This window comes from Oncorhynchus gorbuscha, linkage group LG02 (assembly GCF_021184085.1).
Source record: "Oncorhynchus gorbuscha isolate QuinsamMale2020 ecotype Even-year linkage group LG02, OgorEven_v1.0, whole genome shotgun sequence".
Lineage (NCBI taxonomy): Eukaryota > Metazoa > Chordata > Actinopteri > Salmoniformes > Salmonidae > Oncorhynchus > Oncorhynchus gorbuscha.
The window spans coordinates 100,368,195-100,384,877 of record NC_060174.1 but is presented as its reverse complement, the minus strand read 5'-3'; the positions used below and the strand labels follow the sequence as shown (position 1 = coordinate 100,384,877).

The window sequence follows — 16,683 nt, the reverse complement described above, 5'->3', positions numbered from 1 at the left end:
CTCTCTGCCTCTCTCTAGCTATCTCTCTGCCTCTCTAGCTCTCTCTCTAGCTATCTCTCTGCCTCTCTCTAGCCATCTCTCTGCCTCTCTTTAGCTCTCCCTCTGCTCTGCCTCTCTGTAGCTCTCTCTCTGCCTCTCTCTGTCTCTCTTTAGCTCTCTCTCTGCCTCTCTCTGTCTCTCTTTAGCTCTCCCTCTGCCCCTCTGCCTCTCTGTAGCTCTCTCTCTGCCTCTCTAGCTCTCTCTCTGACTATCTCTCTCTGCCTCTCTTTAGCTCTCTCTCTTCCCCTCTCTCTCTGCCACTCTCTGCCTCTATCTCCCTCTCTCTCTCTGCCTCTCGATTTCTCCCTCTGGAGCGACAGTAAGAGTTTTTGCGCTCACATACTGTATTCCTGGAGAAGTGGTTTTGCTGTGAGAGTGGGCGAAGGTTGCATTCTAACAGCATAAGGCAAGGAGACTGGAATTACAAGATAGGGCAAGAGTTAGGAAGAAAATAAAAGATCAAACTGACACATATATAGAAAAAACCTATGTCTGAGGGAGACAAATGGCAGAAACATAGCAGCCACGTGTTGAAATTTTCCCCATATTCAGAACAGTAAATTGAGATTTGAACAGAAACCTATTACACGGAGCCACAACAGACTCAGCTGAACAACGTGTGGGGGAGAGGAGATTAGGGGTGATAGAGAAAAGGGATGATGTACCACAGCCACTCTGTCTGTACTGTACCACAGCCACTCTGTCTGTACTGTACCACAGCCACTCTGTCTGTACTGTACCACAGCCACTCTGTCTGTACCACAGCCACTCTGTCTGTACTTACCACAGTACCACAGCCACTGTCTGTACTGTACCACAGTGCCACTGTACTGTACCACAGCCACTCTGTCTGTACTGTACCACAGCCACTCTGTCTGTACTGTACCACAGCCACTCTGTCTGTACTGTACCACAGCCACTCTGTCTGTACTGTACCACAGCCACTCTGTCTGTACTGTACCACAGCCACTCTGTCTGTACTGTACCACAGCCACTCTGTCTGTACTGTACCACAGCCACTGTCTGTACTGTACCACAGCCACTCTGACTGTACTGTACCACAGCCACACTGTCTGTACTGTACCACAGCCACTCTGTCTGTACTGTACCACAGCCACTCTGTCTGTACTGTACCACAGCCACTCTGTCTGTACTGTACCACAGCCACTCTGACTGTACTGTACCACAGCCACTCTGTCTGTACTGTACCACAGCCACTCTGTCTGTACTGTACCACAGCCACTACTGTGTCTGTACTGTACCACAGCCACTGTACTACCACAGCCACTATGTCTGTACTGTACCACAGCCACTCTGACTGTACTGTACCACAGCCACTCTGACTGTACTGTACCACAGCCACTCTGTCTGTACTGTACCACAGCCACTCTGTCTGTACTGTAACACAGCCACTCTGTCTGTACTGTACCACAGCCACTCTGTATGTACTGTACCACAGCCACACTGTCTGTACTGCTACAGTAGCACAGTAACACACCCACCGTGCACTCCAGGGATGTTTAGCCAGTGAATAAATTCCGCTGCTTCCTAGGGATTATGGGCCTCCGTCTATGTGGATTATCGTGATGCCAGATTACGACGCCGCCAACAACAACACAAACAGCAGCAGCAGCAGAAACATCAACCTTGTCTGCCTGTCTGTTTTGTCTCTGCCTGTTTGCCTGTTTGCCTGTTTGCCTGTTTGCCTGTTTGCCTGTTTGCCTGTTTGCCTGTTTGCCTGTTTGCCTGTCTGTCTGTCTGTCTGTCTGTCTGTCTGTCTGTCTGTCTGTCTGTCTGTCTGTCTGTCTGTCTGTCTGTCTGTCTGTCTGTCTGTCTGTCTGTCTGTCTGTCTGTCTGTCTGTCTGTCTGTCTGCCTGCCTGCCTGCCTGCCTGCCTGCCTGCCTGCCTGCCTGCCTGCCTGCCTGCCTGCCTGCCTGCCTGCCTGTCTGTCTGTCTGTCTGTCTGTCTGTCTGTCTCTGACTGCCTATCTGTCTGTTTGTCTGTCTGTCTGCACTAAGACTGTAGCTGCCATATTTGGGGCAGATTTGACCTCGTTTGCTGACGTCCGTCCCTGTCCTTATTGAGTCAGGTGCTTTAGGGAAAGGTTGACATGTATGCCAGCTGGCACAAGGACAAATACAGCTAGTCAGCAAAACCTTTCAAAATGAAGCAGTCTGTATTTAATCAAAATACAGATGAAAACAACCAGTCAGATGGGAATTGGATCATGGCGGATCTGCCGGTGCACCCCAGTTTAGTCCCCATTATCGTCAAGGCAAGGGAAAATAGAGGTCATTCCATTCACAACTAAGCCAATGGGGAGCACACATCAATAATGGCAGATGTGTATGTTGTATTACTGGAGTCAGGACATTTGATGTGTTGGAAATTGGCAAACGTATCCTCACCTATAGTTGGACTACACTAGGCTACGGTGTATGATTCAATAGTAGGGTTCCATTCCTGTAGTGTTTTGACTAGAAGGCCAACCATTTTATTGGTGCTACCTGGTGCTGTGAGGCCACACTAAATATAGGATGCTAGCTATGAGATTAGTATTATCATCAAATCAAATTCATCGCAAATTTAACTCATCTCAAATTTGAAATAGGTTTGAGCTGAATCTTTAACATGATGAAACAAATGCTGGCCACCAGTAATGAAAATATCCTAATGTAATAATGTAGTATAATAATAGTAAAGGTAATATGTAGATATAGATCAAGAATGTCCAACTTGCCCGCCAGGTGGTGCAGTGGTTAAGGGCACTGCATCGCAGCGCCAGCTGTGCCACCAGAGACTCTGGGTTCGCGCCCAGGCTCTGTCACAGCCGGCCGCGACTGGGAGGCCCATGGGGCGACGCACAATTGGCCTAGCGTCGTCCGGGTTAGGGAGGGTTTGGCCTGTAGGGATATCCATGTCTCATCGCGCACCAGCGACTTCTGTGGCGGGCCGGGCGCAGTGCGCGCTAACCAAGGTTGCCAGGTGCACAGTGTTTCCTCCGACACATTGGTGCGGCTGACTTCCGGGTTGGATGCGCACTGGGTTAAGAAGCAGTGCGGCTTGGTTGGGTTGTGTTTCGGAGGACGCATGACTTTCGACCTTCGTCTCTCCCGAGTCCGTACGGGAGTTGTAGCGATGAGACAAGATAGTAACTACTAATAATTGGATACTACGAAATTGGGGAGAAAAAGCACAATTTGTGTAATGGTGTTATTTCACATCCTGGTGAGGTTCAGGATTCATTGAGATTATAAAGAAGCTAATCATTAATATTAATGTGAACCACATTTTTCTGTCATGTTAAAAGCTATCAACTGATATTCCATATAATAAATAATAATAATAATGTGTTTCTGTCATTTGGACAGCTGCCAGAGAGAGAGAAAAAATGAGTTTTGTTATTGCATTGATTTAGCAAGACTGAGTTTTGAATGACTAATTATGCTTTAAAATCAAAACGTAAGATGTAAAACAGTAGATAGCTACAGTAGATGTGTTTAAATTATTTGGGAGCCTAAAAGCCCTTTTTAAGCAGCCATTTCATCATGTTTCGGGTTTGTGATAAGCGAATGTAATTGAACAAAACGTCAGACAGATCCAAGCATGTGTCCTGACATTAACACAGAAGTCAACTGTCATTTAGCCTCTGTACAAATCATCCTGATCTCTGCTAATCAGCACTCAGCTATAATTACCCTAGCCTAGCATCCTGCCGAGATGGTGTGGTGGCCAGTACGAAGGGAGGCCATTGGAAACAGGGAAATTGTTTTATGGCGCAATAGGATGAATTATGAAACTGAAGATGAAGATAGCACTTCAGTCACCTGATTTGACACTGTGGTAAAATCAGAGCTTTACTGTACCACCACCTAATGTAGAGTGTTGGCGTGTGCACATGTCCTTTCGCTCCTCTTCAGAGTCTTCACTTGACAATACCATTCTTACTTCTCTCAGCTGTCCTCTATCTACATTTGCATCATTTTAATTAACCGGTGGTCCAAAGCACCCAATCATAGATTCAGGAGGAACAGGGAGAGCATTGGTCCTTTTATACGTTAATCTCTCACTATAAAACTGTCTCGTCTACCAGGGAAATACACATTTTAAACACAACATTTCCACATCAAGACGTACAGATGTACTTATTTGAATCACTATTGAAAGTAATGTGTTCTTATTTATTGGATTATGTGTTTTTAGGATGTGGTTTGTGATAAATTATAAATTAGCGCTGCTCAAAACATTTTCACACTTCTCCATTTCACTCATTCTCTGTCTGCATCAACTGCATTTTGTGACCAATATGGGTGCTAAATTGTGAAAAATTGAATTAGTGAAGGTTTTTTATTAAATCTGTTTGTCTCGACTGAGTTTAATCTGGCAGCCAATGAACACACTCTGAGCTTTCTCCCTCTACCTCACTACTCAGATGGAAACTTCTAGAGCTAATGATGATGAGTTTTTAACATGTCGGGACGATACAAGTATCACAATACTCGTTAGTATTGTGGCAAGGAAACAAAACACAAAGCAGATTTAACTTGTTTAGGAAAACAGCCCTACTGTTGGAAACAAACATCATTATGTTGTCATCCAGAGTCATGTGCATTTTTCTTCCAAGCTATAGCACACAATATTTGATCATACTTTATTTAGATAGTGTCAGTAGAACAATCCGGACTATCAACAAACTATCTGTTGTAAAGTAACTGCTTGCTAAACTTAGGTTTAGAATAATTGTTAGGGTTAGGTTTAGAATAAGGGTTAGGGTTAGGGTTAGGTTTAGAATAAGGTTAAGGGTTAGGTTTAGGTTTAGAATAAGGGTTAGGGTTAGGTTTAGAATAAGGTTAAGGTTTAGAATAAGGTTAAGGGTTAGGTTTAGGTTTAGAATAAGGGTTAGGGTTAGGTTTAGAATAAGGGTTAGGGTTAGGTTTAGAATGTTTTAATTGTTGTCATGGAAACAATCTTGTGTTACTGGTTTCATCAAATGCTAATGCATATTCACTTGTTTTCTCTCACCTTGTCACCAGACAAGTGATGGTTAAAAATGTATTGTGATGGAAGTTATTTTGGTTGTTAGTTGTCGAGTGCTCTTTTGAACACAATTCATGGTGTCAAACCTTGTTTCAAGACCTTCGCTTTGACAAGACACCTGACATTGACGGCAGCTATAAAATTGACCGGAGTATTTGTCATCTTTTATTCCCAGGTCACGATTCTGATAGTCCTGGCCTTGGCCTTTTTGGCCTGCATAGTGTTCCTGGTGGTGTACAAGGCCTTCACGTACGAACACAGCTGCCCAGACGGATTCATATACAAGGTGAGTGGGTGTCGCAAATGGAACTCTATTCCCAACGGGCTCTGGTCAAAAGTAGTGTACTGCATAGGGAATAGAGTGCTATTTGTGACAAAAATGGAAAACTACACTGGCTAGTCATCTGAACAGTCACCTTTGGAGGTTATTGCTTTGGACTACATGTTAGCTGAAGCAAATCTACTTTTAGACACAGCCGCTGCACTCTTCAGAGAAAAAAAAGAACCTCTTCACCAGAAAAAGCCCTTAGTGTTGTGCAGCAGTCTGTACTGTGAGGAGAGTATGTTCTTGAACCCTCTCTCTCTCTCTCTCTCTCTCTCTCTCTCTCTCTCTCTCTCTCTCTCTCTCTCTCTCTCTCTCTCTCTCTCTCTCCTCTCTCTCGCTCTCTCGCTCTCTCCCTCTCTCGCTCTCTCGCTCTCTCGCTCTCTCTCGCTCTCTTGCTCTCTCTCTCTCCCCCTGCAGCATAAGCGATGCATCCCTGCCTCTCTGGAGGCCTACTACACAGCTCAGGATGCCAACTCCCGAGGGCGCTTCTATACGGTGATCAGCCACTACAGCATGGCCAAGCAGACCACCTCCCGCTCCGTCTCTCCCTGGCTCCCTGCAGGCGCTGCCCCGCACGACGCCAAGCCGCCCAACACAGACGGGCACTGAGTATGCCTGCCCAACCCTCCCACCAACCCCACCTCTTCTGCCCGTCTCCTTGACAAGCTTTTAACAGGGAGTGTCTGTCGTTCTCCAGTGTCTCGCTAGGCTCAGAGTACTGTCACGCCCACCTGCCCGCCCCAGCCCATCAACCCAGCACCACAATCTCTGCCTCTCCTCCCTTCTGTCTGTTTTCTTTCTTTATTTATTCACTATTTATCATCACTAATTTTTTTTAAAACTTGTTATTGGTATTTTGTATTTGATATCAAACAACTGTTTGTACAAAGTCTCGAGTCAAAGTTGAAATCCATTCAGAGTATATGCTTTTCTGAGCTGCTACTAACTGAGTGAGTCAAAAGTCATTTTTCAGATGTGTCCATTTGATGTGTCCATCTGCTGTGTCCATCTGCTGTGTCCATCTGATGTGTCCATCTGCTGTGTCCATCTGCTGTGTCCATCTGCTGTGTCCATCTGATGTGTCCATCTGCTGCGTCCATCTGCTGTGTCCATCTGCTGTGTCCATTTGCTGCGTCCATCTGCTGCGTCCATCTGCTGTGTCCATCTGCTGTGTCCATCTGCTGCGTCCATCTGCTGTGTCCATCTGCTGTGTCCATCTGCTCGGCCCCTTGTAGTGTCATGACTCTGTGTAATCAAAGTCATGTTATGATAAACTCTGGCATATCCATTGCATTTTGGTTCATACTCATACTGTAATACATTCTCATAGAAAGGGTTTTCCCAAATTAGTACCTATTTGTACGTCTATGGAAGTTCAACTTCAACACCAATATACAGTAGATGTCCTGAATTATCTGATCAAAGCTAGCTAAGTATTCTCTATCATGACGGTTTGATATCGGAACACTCTTTAATGTACTGTCCTGTATGTCCTACTTCCCTTCTTGAGCCAAGCTCTATAAAGCCCAGTGCATTCATGCTAGTTCATGTGTGTGCATGGTTGTAGCTAGGTTTCATGACAGTTTAACTATTTTTCGTGGGAAAAGAGCGACCTTTATTGCCAGTTACATTTCGCGTTAGCAGACAGTCCAGCCACTGTACACAACATGAATATGTGGATCTATTGCTAAGGATAAATACACAAGACGTGGTGATGATGGGAAACATGGTGTACATCGCTGTCTTTGCCAAAACTCTGGTTCCTGTAATGTTTAGAACCATTTGTAGATGAGCTTCTCTGCAGAGGTTTGTTCTGTTACCATTTGTTTTGTTTTTTTAAATCTTGTCAACAAAAAAAAAACGCTTTTTGAACTATTGTGATGTTTGGTAGTTGATATGTAGCAAAGTCTGGAGTAGTTTCTCACTGTACATCCCATAGGTTTGAAATGAAAATAAAGCAAGTTGTGACCTGATCAGAAAGTCTCTGTCCTGTTGTTTTCAATGCTCCACAATTTGGTTTCTAGGGTACATGACACAAGATGGGGGGGGGGGTTAAGGGTTAATTACACATACTGATCTAGAAATGCTGCTCCGCCTTGTCGGCCTGTCATAGAAAGGATGCAGCTCAGCTGGACATCACAGCTCATGTCCTGAGTGCTTAACCAGTCCATCTATTCACCACAGAGGTTTCTATTACCTTTTATTTTATGACTGATTTGTGACCAGTTCACACATATATAATTAATTCCAAGGGAATACAGAATCCCATTAAAATTAAAGAGACATCCAGATGACTGGTTCTGGACATGTTACATCCAGACTGGTTCTTCTCATTACAAGTCCCATGTTACATCCAGACTGGTTCTTCTCATTACAAGTCCCATGTTACATCCAGACTGGTTCTTCTCATTACAAGTCCCATGTTACATCCAGACTGGTTCTTCTCATTACAAGTCCCATGTTACATCCAGACTGGTTCTTCTCATTACAAGTCCCATGTTAGGTCCAGACTGGTTCTTCACATTACAAGTCCCATGTTACATCCAGACTGGTTCTTCTCATTACAAGTCCCATGTTACATCCAGACTGGTTCTTCTCATTACAAGTCCCATGTTACATCCAGACTGGTTCTTCTCATTACAAGTCCCATGTTACATCCAGACTGGTTCTTCTCATTACAAGTCCCATGTTATATCCAGACTGGTTCTTCTCATTACAAGTCCCAGGTTACATCCAGACTGGTTCTTCTCATTACAAGTCCCATGTTACATCCAGACTGGTTCTTCTCATTACAAGTCCCATGTTACATCGAGACTGGTTCTTCTCATTACAAGTCCCTTGTTACATCCAGACTGGTTCTTCTCATTACAAGTCCCAGGTTACATCCAGACTGGTTCTTCTCATTACAAGTCCCATGTTACATCCAGACTGGTTCTTCTCATTACAAGTCCCATGTTACATCCAGACTGGTTATTCTCACTACACAACTCATCACCAGGAAAACCTTGTAAGAATATATTGTTGGAGAATCTGTAATGGAGGTCATCATAGATAGACTTGAAAACAGAAATAATATGAAACAGTATGGATTGGATTCCCATGGCCCTTTTGCCTCACTCTGGTTTTAAACTGCCATTTTGTTTTTTTAGTAGGAATTTTACTGGAATGGTGCAAATGAAGGGTATTGGATAACAGAGTTTTTTTAGTTTTGTGACCTGTGAGTCCTCCTTCAGTTTTCTGGTATCTCTTCATGGAGACCTGGCTGGGTCCTCTGAGGAAGCCTAAGGGTTCTGTTTAGTCAAGGTTTGGCCTAGTTTCTCTGTGCCTTTTAAAACAGGCTTTTTACAGTTATTCACTGGCGTGCTTTGGGGACCCCTGTTTTGTTTCGTTACATGCAATATTCAAAGTGTGGAGAACCATTTAATTATTTAGAAAATGTGTCAGGCCAGGGCCTGGAAGTCCCTGACCCGACGGCTTAAACATGCCAGGTGCAGAGCCTGAGTGCAAAACTCTCCAGTAATGGTGATTACATCCATTACCACTTGCCGACATTGTTTGCGTCTGTCCGAAACAAAATCCTAATCACGCACACCTCCAGGGCCGTGCACAGACCTTTGTGTGGGAAGATGCTCGAATATAATAGTATTTCTGCAACAACAACACACATTATAAGCAAGCTAGTGCCAGTGACTCATCAGCCTAGAGACGATGAGAGATTACTGATATCGGGAAAAGTGTCTATCAGAAGATCATATTGAATGATGATGTAAATCTGCTAGCTAGTTAGTTAGGCTGTCAACACAATCTCCTTTTAATTTGATTTGAGTTTGTCCTGCTGCTGACAATTACATCTTAGTAACAAGCAGTCAAATTGCCCCAATTTTGTCCCCTGACAGTAAAAGACACACGATAGATCAAACTCAAAAATAGCCTCCTACTAGTCTCAAGCCCAGCGCCCCCGTTGCCAGTGGCCACTACAAGCAAGCAAATCTGACTAGTGCTCTCTTGGTGCTATAGGATCTTTCGGAGATTCAAGAGCTTATGAAATTAGTAACTATGATGTGAAATTTCTACATTAAAGATAAAAAAATGTCAATAAAAATGAAGAAGTCATTCACCAAATGTAAACAATCCACGAGCTGTGTGAGCACTTTTTCATTGGAGGGCAAAAGGGCTTGAGCCTTGTCTGTGCACATGCCTGCACACGTCTGTTCATTACAGGACCTTAAATGTCATTTAATTCTAAAAGAAAACCAACCCTCTAAATCCATGTGAATTATTAATTGAAAGAGAGTTATGTGCTCATTCATTTCTGTTTTCAACGTATTGAAAGGAGCAAATGTTTGAGTTAGCTACTTTACAGTCTGTAACTATGGGATAATTCCTTATTTGGTCATACTGAATTAATGGCTCATTCCCCAGTGTAATTTTAATTAGCATATGCACACATTCAGTTAAAGCACCGTCAATGTATCTCATTGCAAAAACAGACAGAGTAAGCTAAGTGCTACCACTGAAACTGGGTCATGGGATAATCCCCTGGTCATATGTCAATCATATTTAATAACTCCAAGTATGCTGACACACTGCAGTCACAGATAGCCCACTTTCAGTAGCTTTGACACATACTGCAAAATACCCTGAGCGTTGCCTTCTGAATAATGAGTATCTAACATAGGCTAAGTCACATACAATGCTATGCTAAGCCAATAAAATGTTGCAGTGGATTTAAGAAGTGCATTCTGATTAGTGAGCCTTTGAATTTGCATCACCAAGTAACAGAGAGACTATCAAGCAAAATATGGAGCTTAGCCTCAAGCATTTAGTGAAAGTCGTAAGATTTCTGTACCTTATCAGGGAATCTTCCTTCCAATTCCCCACACTAATGAAGCTTTAATTGGGCCCTCATTCACTGGCCTATCAGCCTGATCACGTCACTGACTGGCTATTAAAGCTCATCTGGAGATGCAACAATAACCAGGCAAATAGTTTTGTCCTCCTGGCTGTTCCACTATCTTCACAGGCCTGGCCTCTCTCGGATGAATGGTAGTCATCCTAGCCCATCCTCATTAACTCAGTTGATAAGCAATTAAAAACAATGTTAACGAAACCATCTCTCACCTCTCTATACTTTGATCACAGAGGAGAGGAGGAGAGGAGAGGAGAGCTCTCTCCAAAGCGGACGACGGCAGTAATTCTAGGAAGATTAAAAGCGGAAAAAGGCTCCAGGTTTATTTGATAGCAGGAAAATATTTGAAAGAAGAATTCCTCTGCCAGGAAGTTCAACGTACGGTCTCATCTACTGTCTGGTTCCTCTGAGCCTCTAGCCTGAAGGGGACAAAAACACTACTGTAGAGTATAGGAAGTGGATAAATCACCCAGGGGTCACTAACAGTGTCCTTGAGCGAAATGTTCTGCATTAATAGTGAAGCCGTGTACTGTAAACACATGATTTCTTTTGCTGCATAAGGAATAAAGCTGAACTGCATATGTAAACAGGATCTATGTTGGAGAGATCAGTGCAGTTCTACAGTACATGTTCTTTCTGTATGCTCCGACCCATCACATGGCTGACTGGCTGGGCTGTTTTTGGACGTGCGGCTCTCTTCCTGTACATCATCACTGGTCCATTTGTTCCCCCACAGACTGCTCTATCAACCACAGGACTTATTCGGACACCCCACAAACATGTAGGATAGATAGAGATAAGATAAGACACACACACACACACACACACACACACACACACACACACACACACACACACACACACACACACACACACACACACACACACACACACACACACACACACACACACACACACACACACACACACACACACACACACACACACACACACACACACACACACACACACACACACACACACACACCCGTGGCATCTGGTGCTTCATCTGGAAGCTGCCATGACTGACAGAGCATGAGGTAGACAGGTGCATCCAAGGGGAAAGCGGTCAGCAGACACTGTTACCACACTGTTAACACGACACCACATGTCCAGTCCACTCAGAAAGGGACTGTGGGACTAGACCACTGTTAAAGGAAGGTCATGATACAAGTTCCACTACACCAGAAGAAATCAATATCCAACTATCATTTAACAACTTTTTTCCACTTGAAGGCGATGATTTGAAGTAGGCTGTTTGATCAGAAAGGTAATGGTCAGATACCATTAGACAGATAAACCTGTGACATTCAAACCCCAAGAACTGGAGAGATATGACCCAGGACAAAAACAGCATGGGCCATCTGCTTACAACACTATATGAATTGTAAGATATAATTGAAATGTCACAAAGCACAGTTGAAGCCTACCGTTTACCGACAATGGTTCTGCTGCCATACACCATGAGTGGTATTTATATTTTAGTAGACACTCTTATTCAGAGCGACTTACAGTAAGTAGTAAGTGCAAAAATATTCATCATTTTTAAAAGTACATTTTTTATTCTGGTCCCTTCTTGGGAACCAAACCCACAAACCTGGTGTTGTGAGCACCATGCTTTACCAACTGAGCCATGCCCTTCCAACTGAGCCATGCTTTACCAACTGAGCCATGCCCTTCCAACTGAGCCATGCCCTACCAACTGAGCCATGCCCTACCAACTGAGCCATGCCCTACCAACTGAGCCATGCGCTACCAACTGAGCCATGCTTTTACCAACTGAGCCATGCCCTTACCAACTGAGCCATGCCCTACCAACTGAGCCATGCCCTACCAACTGAGCCATGCATTACCAACTGAGCCATGCCCTATCAACTGAGCCATGCTTTACCAACTGAGCCATGCTTTACCAACTGTACCATGCCCTACCAACTGAGCCATGCTTTACCAACTGAGCCATGCTTTACCAACTGAGCCATGCTTTACCAACTGAGCCATGCCCTACCAACTGAGCCATGCCCTACCAACTGAGCCATGCTTTACCAATTGAGCCATGCCCTACCAACTGAGCCATGCTTTACCAACTGAGCCATGCTTTACCAACTGTACCATGCCCTACCAACTGAGCCATGCTATACCAACTGTACCATGCCCTACCAACTGAGCCATGCCCTACCAACTGAGCCATGCTTTACCAACTGAGCCATGCATTACCAACTGAGCCATGCCCTTCCAACTGAGCCATGCTTTACCAACTGAGCCATGCCCTTCCAACTGAGCCATGCTTTACCAACTGAGCCATGCTCTACCAACTGAGCTACACAGGTATTCTCTGCATGCTATCCATCTGTAATGACAACTCCGTCTTTTGCAAACGTGGCAAACATTACACGGGTCATCATTACAAATGAAATCAATTTTTATTGGTCACATGCACGTGTTTAGCAGATGTTATTGCGGGTGTAGGGAAATGCTTGTTTACCAACAACCATTCAAGTCTTACTGATGAATCATCCATCTTTCTTCAAGTACAACCACCTCATGTTAAATTAGAACCACACATGGGATTACCATCGCCTGCAAGCGAACTAGCACCAGACAGCAATGTGTTTTCACTTGAACATACAAGGTGTTTAAGTGGAGATGAATACTACAGCAGGAATGAATACTGTGAACGCTATCTATTTTAAAAAGAGGGAGAAACGTGTAACTGTTTTAAAAACAACATTAGCACCTGCCTTCTAGAGAATGCTGTTATTTCTATCGGGAAAAAGAAAGTCGACAATTTTTCCACTTGGAAACAGCAGGTTCGCTCGACCTTATTCATGGTTTCCCCGGGCGTAAAGGTGGTGGAATTAATTCAAGGTCAGAATACAGTTTATCTGTACACACACCTCCCCCAGACCTTCATTTTGTAGTTCTCCACCATTAGAAAATAGCAGGTGAATAGCATGCTATTCTCATGCTTAAATTGAAGGTCATATTACGCATAGAGGGAAAAGTGCATAAAAAATGAAATGATGTTCCATGCACTTAATTCAGGTCCGAATCAGCGCCATTGTGAGTAGTGCTTGTTGTGCTACCTTACTGCAGCAAAACGTATGTGACCGTTTGAGTGTCAACTACTGTTGCTCTCATGACTAATTAATTAAAAATGACTTCCTGTGGAATTCTTGTTATCTCATTCGCATTCACCACAGATAAAACAGTAGCTCCACTGCTGAAGTAAACAAAACCGAAACAGACAGACCGCTGCTTCAGGGTTGTTAAATTCACAAGCAACCTAGTAGTCAACCTAGTAGTCAACCTAGTAGTCAACCTAGTAGTCAACCTAGTAGTCAACAATGTTACAACGCACTGTACCAATAACTGACGAGGACAGATGCTGCAGGCAGGACAAATTGGAGGAAGGCATTGATAGCCATCTGGATAGAGAGAAGATCATAGTAAAAATCAAGGTAAACCGACTCCCAGGCACGTAGAACTGAGAGAGTAGTGAAGGTCATTGGAAACAGTAAAGACCTATGTAAACAGACTCCCAGGCACGTAGAGCTGAGAGAGTAGTGAAGGTCATTGGAAACAGTAAAGACCAATGTAAACAGACTCCCAGGCACATAGAACTGAGAGAGTAGTGAAGGTCATTGGAAACAGTAAAGACCTATGTAAACAGACTCCCAGGCACATAGAACTGAGAGAGTAGTGAAGATCATTGGAAACAGTAAAGACCTATGTAAACAGACTCCCAGAAACGTAGAACTGAGAGAGTAGTGAAGGTCATTGGAAACAGTAAAGACCTATGTAAACAGACTCACAGGCACATATAACTGAGAGAGTAGTGAAGGTCATTGGAAACAGTAAAGACCAATGTAAACAGACTCCCAGGCACGTAGAACTGAGAGAGTAGTGAAGGTCATTGGAAACAGTAAAGACCTATGTAAACAGACTCCCAGACACATAGAACTGAGAGAGTAGTGAAGGTCATAGGAAACAGTAAAGACCGATGTAAACAGACTCCCAGGCACGTAGAACTGAGAGAGTAGTGAAGATCATTGGAAACAGTAAAGACCTATGTAAACAGACTCCCAGGCACGTAGAACTGAGAGAGTAGTGAAGGTCATTGGAAACAGTAAAGACCAATGTAAACAGACTCCCAGGCACATAGAACTGAGAGAGTAGTGAAGGTCATTGGAAACAGTAATGACCTATGTAAACAGACTCCCAGGCACGTAGAACTGAGAGAGTAGTGAAGGTCATTGGAAACAGTAAAGACCTATGTAAACAGACTCCCAGGCACGTAGAACTGAGAGAGTAGTGAAGGTCATTGGAAACAGTAAAGACCAATGTAAACAGACTCCCAGGCACGTAGAACTGAGAGAGTAGTCTGCTAAATGACTTAAATGTAATGTAAATGTACAACATTCCTGGTTTTATGTCTGTAACTGCTGGTGTAAAGACAGCCTTCTGTAGACTATGCATTTCTTGCATATAAAAACCTCTGCTGCAAAAGCCATGTTATTTCCTTAATTGTGCCCTTTGTACCGCAAAGCCTTTATGGGCAACTGTTCATTTTACCTCTCACTGCTCTGATCAACTATCCCCAAAATGGAGCCTGTACAGAATCCAGCTCTCCTGCTCTTGGTCATTATCATTTTGAATTGGGGCCAAGTTGAGATTTTCCTGGACATTAGGTTAGGAAGGCAGCACTGTGTGAGGCTGGGTGGTGAGGCTGACAGTGCCAGAACATCCTGTGGCCCACTGACCAGACTTCACCTCAGCAGCAGCAGGAGGATCATTCACCAGTACTGATGGATGACTGTCTGGTAGTCCTTGGAGACAGACACAGTGCTATCACTAGCCTCTTTCAATGTGCTGTATTCGGGGTTTGAGAATGCTAATGTGATTTGCAGCCCCAGAAAGGGCATCCCAGGAAAATGGCACCGTTTGTCAAAACAACAACAGAACTACCAATGTTTATAACTGTACCTGTTTGTTTTAGAGTTGAATGACGGGCAAAATACTGAACCACAATACTATTCTAGTGTGTTTCATATTTAAAAGGGCCGGATTGTGCTCTTGATCTTGTGAAAGAGGACACATTCAGCAGCATAACGTTACATCTGCTATGGATCATTTGATGTTCGAGGCTAATGGGAGGATTGTGCTCTTGGGTCGGATGAGGAAAACTTAGAGTAAAGTTTATTCATGAGCCCTAGAGGTGGATGTTCTACAGCCTGTAAACTGTGGTTGCTTCCAGTATCATTTAACAATGGCTCTATGTGTTTCTCGTTTATAGCAAGACACACATGGACAGTTGCTGATAAAAACAACAGTTGCAGCATGACTTCTTAATGTTTACCCCTAAGCTCCCCGCTACACATCTAACATGTTAGTTTCCTGCATACAGTTTCTTATAGCTATTCCAAAACCTTAGTGCCATGTTTATCAGGACTACAATAGTTCCTTTCAGTGAGCTTCTAGGGTAGCATTCGTATCACACAGGGCTATTGGGAAAGGCTATCCGCCAACGGCTTAAAGCCATGATGTCTGTAGAGATGGGATCAGGATCACCACCACTGGGCGTAACACAGTTTCTCTAGAACCCCTCACGAGGTCGGAGTTGCAATGTTTTTGAATATGTCACTGTCCTGGGCTACCTGAACCTGCATGACGTGACCCGTCTCTGCGTTCTCTCCCAGCTTGGATTTAATTCGATTTATTAGGATTCCCATTAGCCTACGCCAACGGTGACGGCTAGTCTTACTGGGGTCCAACACAGAACAAAAAATACATTAAAGACAAAATACTTTACAACGCACAGTACCCGTCAAAAGTTTGGACACACCTACTCATTCAAGGGGTTTTCTTTATTTTTACTATTTTCTACATTGTAGAATAATAGTGATGACATAAAAAATTTGAATAAAACATATGGAATCATGTGGTAACTAAAAAAGTGTTAAACATCAAAATATATTTTACATTTGAGATTCTTCAAAGTCGCCACCATTTGCCTTGATGACAGCTTTGAACACTTTTGGCATTCTCTCAACCAGTTTCACCTGAAATGCTTTTCCAACAGATGCTGAGCACTTGTTGGTCGAAAGGCCCTTACACAGCCTGGAGGTGTGTTGGGTCATTGTCCTGTTGAAAAACAAATGATCGTCCCACTAAGCACAAACCAGAAGGGATGGTGTATTGCTGCTGAATGCTGTGGTAGCCATGCTGGTTAAATAAATCCCTGAGAGTGTCACCAGGAAAACACCCCCACACCATCAAACCTCCTCCTCCATGCTTCACGGTGGGAACCACACATGCAGAGATCATCCGTTCACCTACTCTGCGTCTCACAAAGACACAGCGGTTGGATCCAAAA

The 16,683-nt window shown here is 43.8% G+C and overlaps 1 protein-coding gene across 2 annotated transcripts in view; it reads left to right on the top strand.

Moving 5' to 3' along the window:
• Window positions 1-7,374, top strand: part of LOC124014203 (neuronal vesicle trafficking-associated protein 2-like) — a 44,264-nt gene extending 36,890 nt beyond the window's left edge. For both annotated transcript variants that reach the window (XM_046328977.1, XM_046328969.1), the window contains exons 4-5: window positions 5,252-5,362; window positions 5,819-7,374. In XM_046328977.1, coding sequence (XP_046184933.1) covers window positions 5,252-5,362; window positions 5,819-6,010 — 303 coding nt within the window. In that variant the 3' untranslated portion in view covers window positions 6,011-7,374. The remainder of the gene's footprint in view (window positions 1-5,251; window positions 5,363-5,818) is intronic.
• Window positions 7,375-16,683: the final 9,309 nt, after the last annotated feature.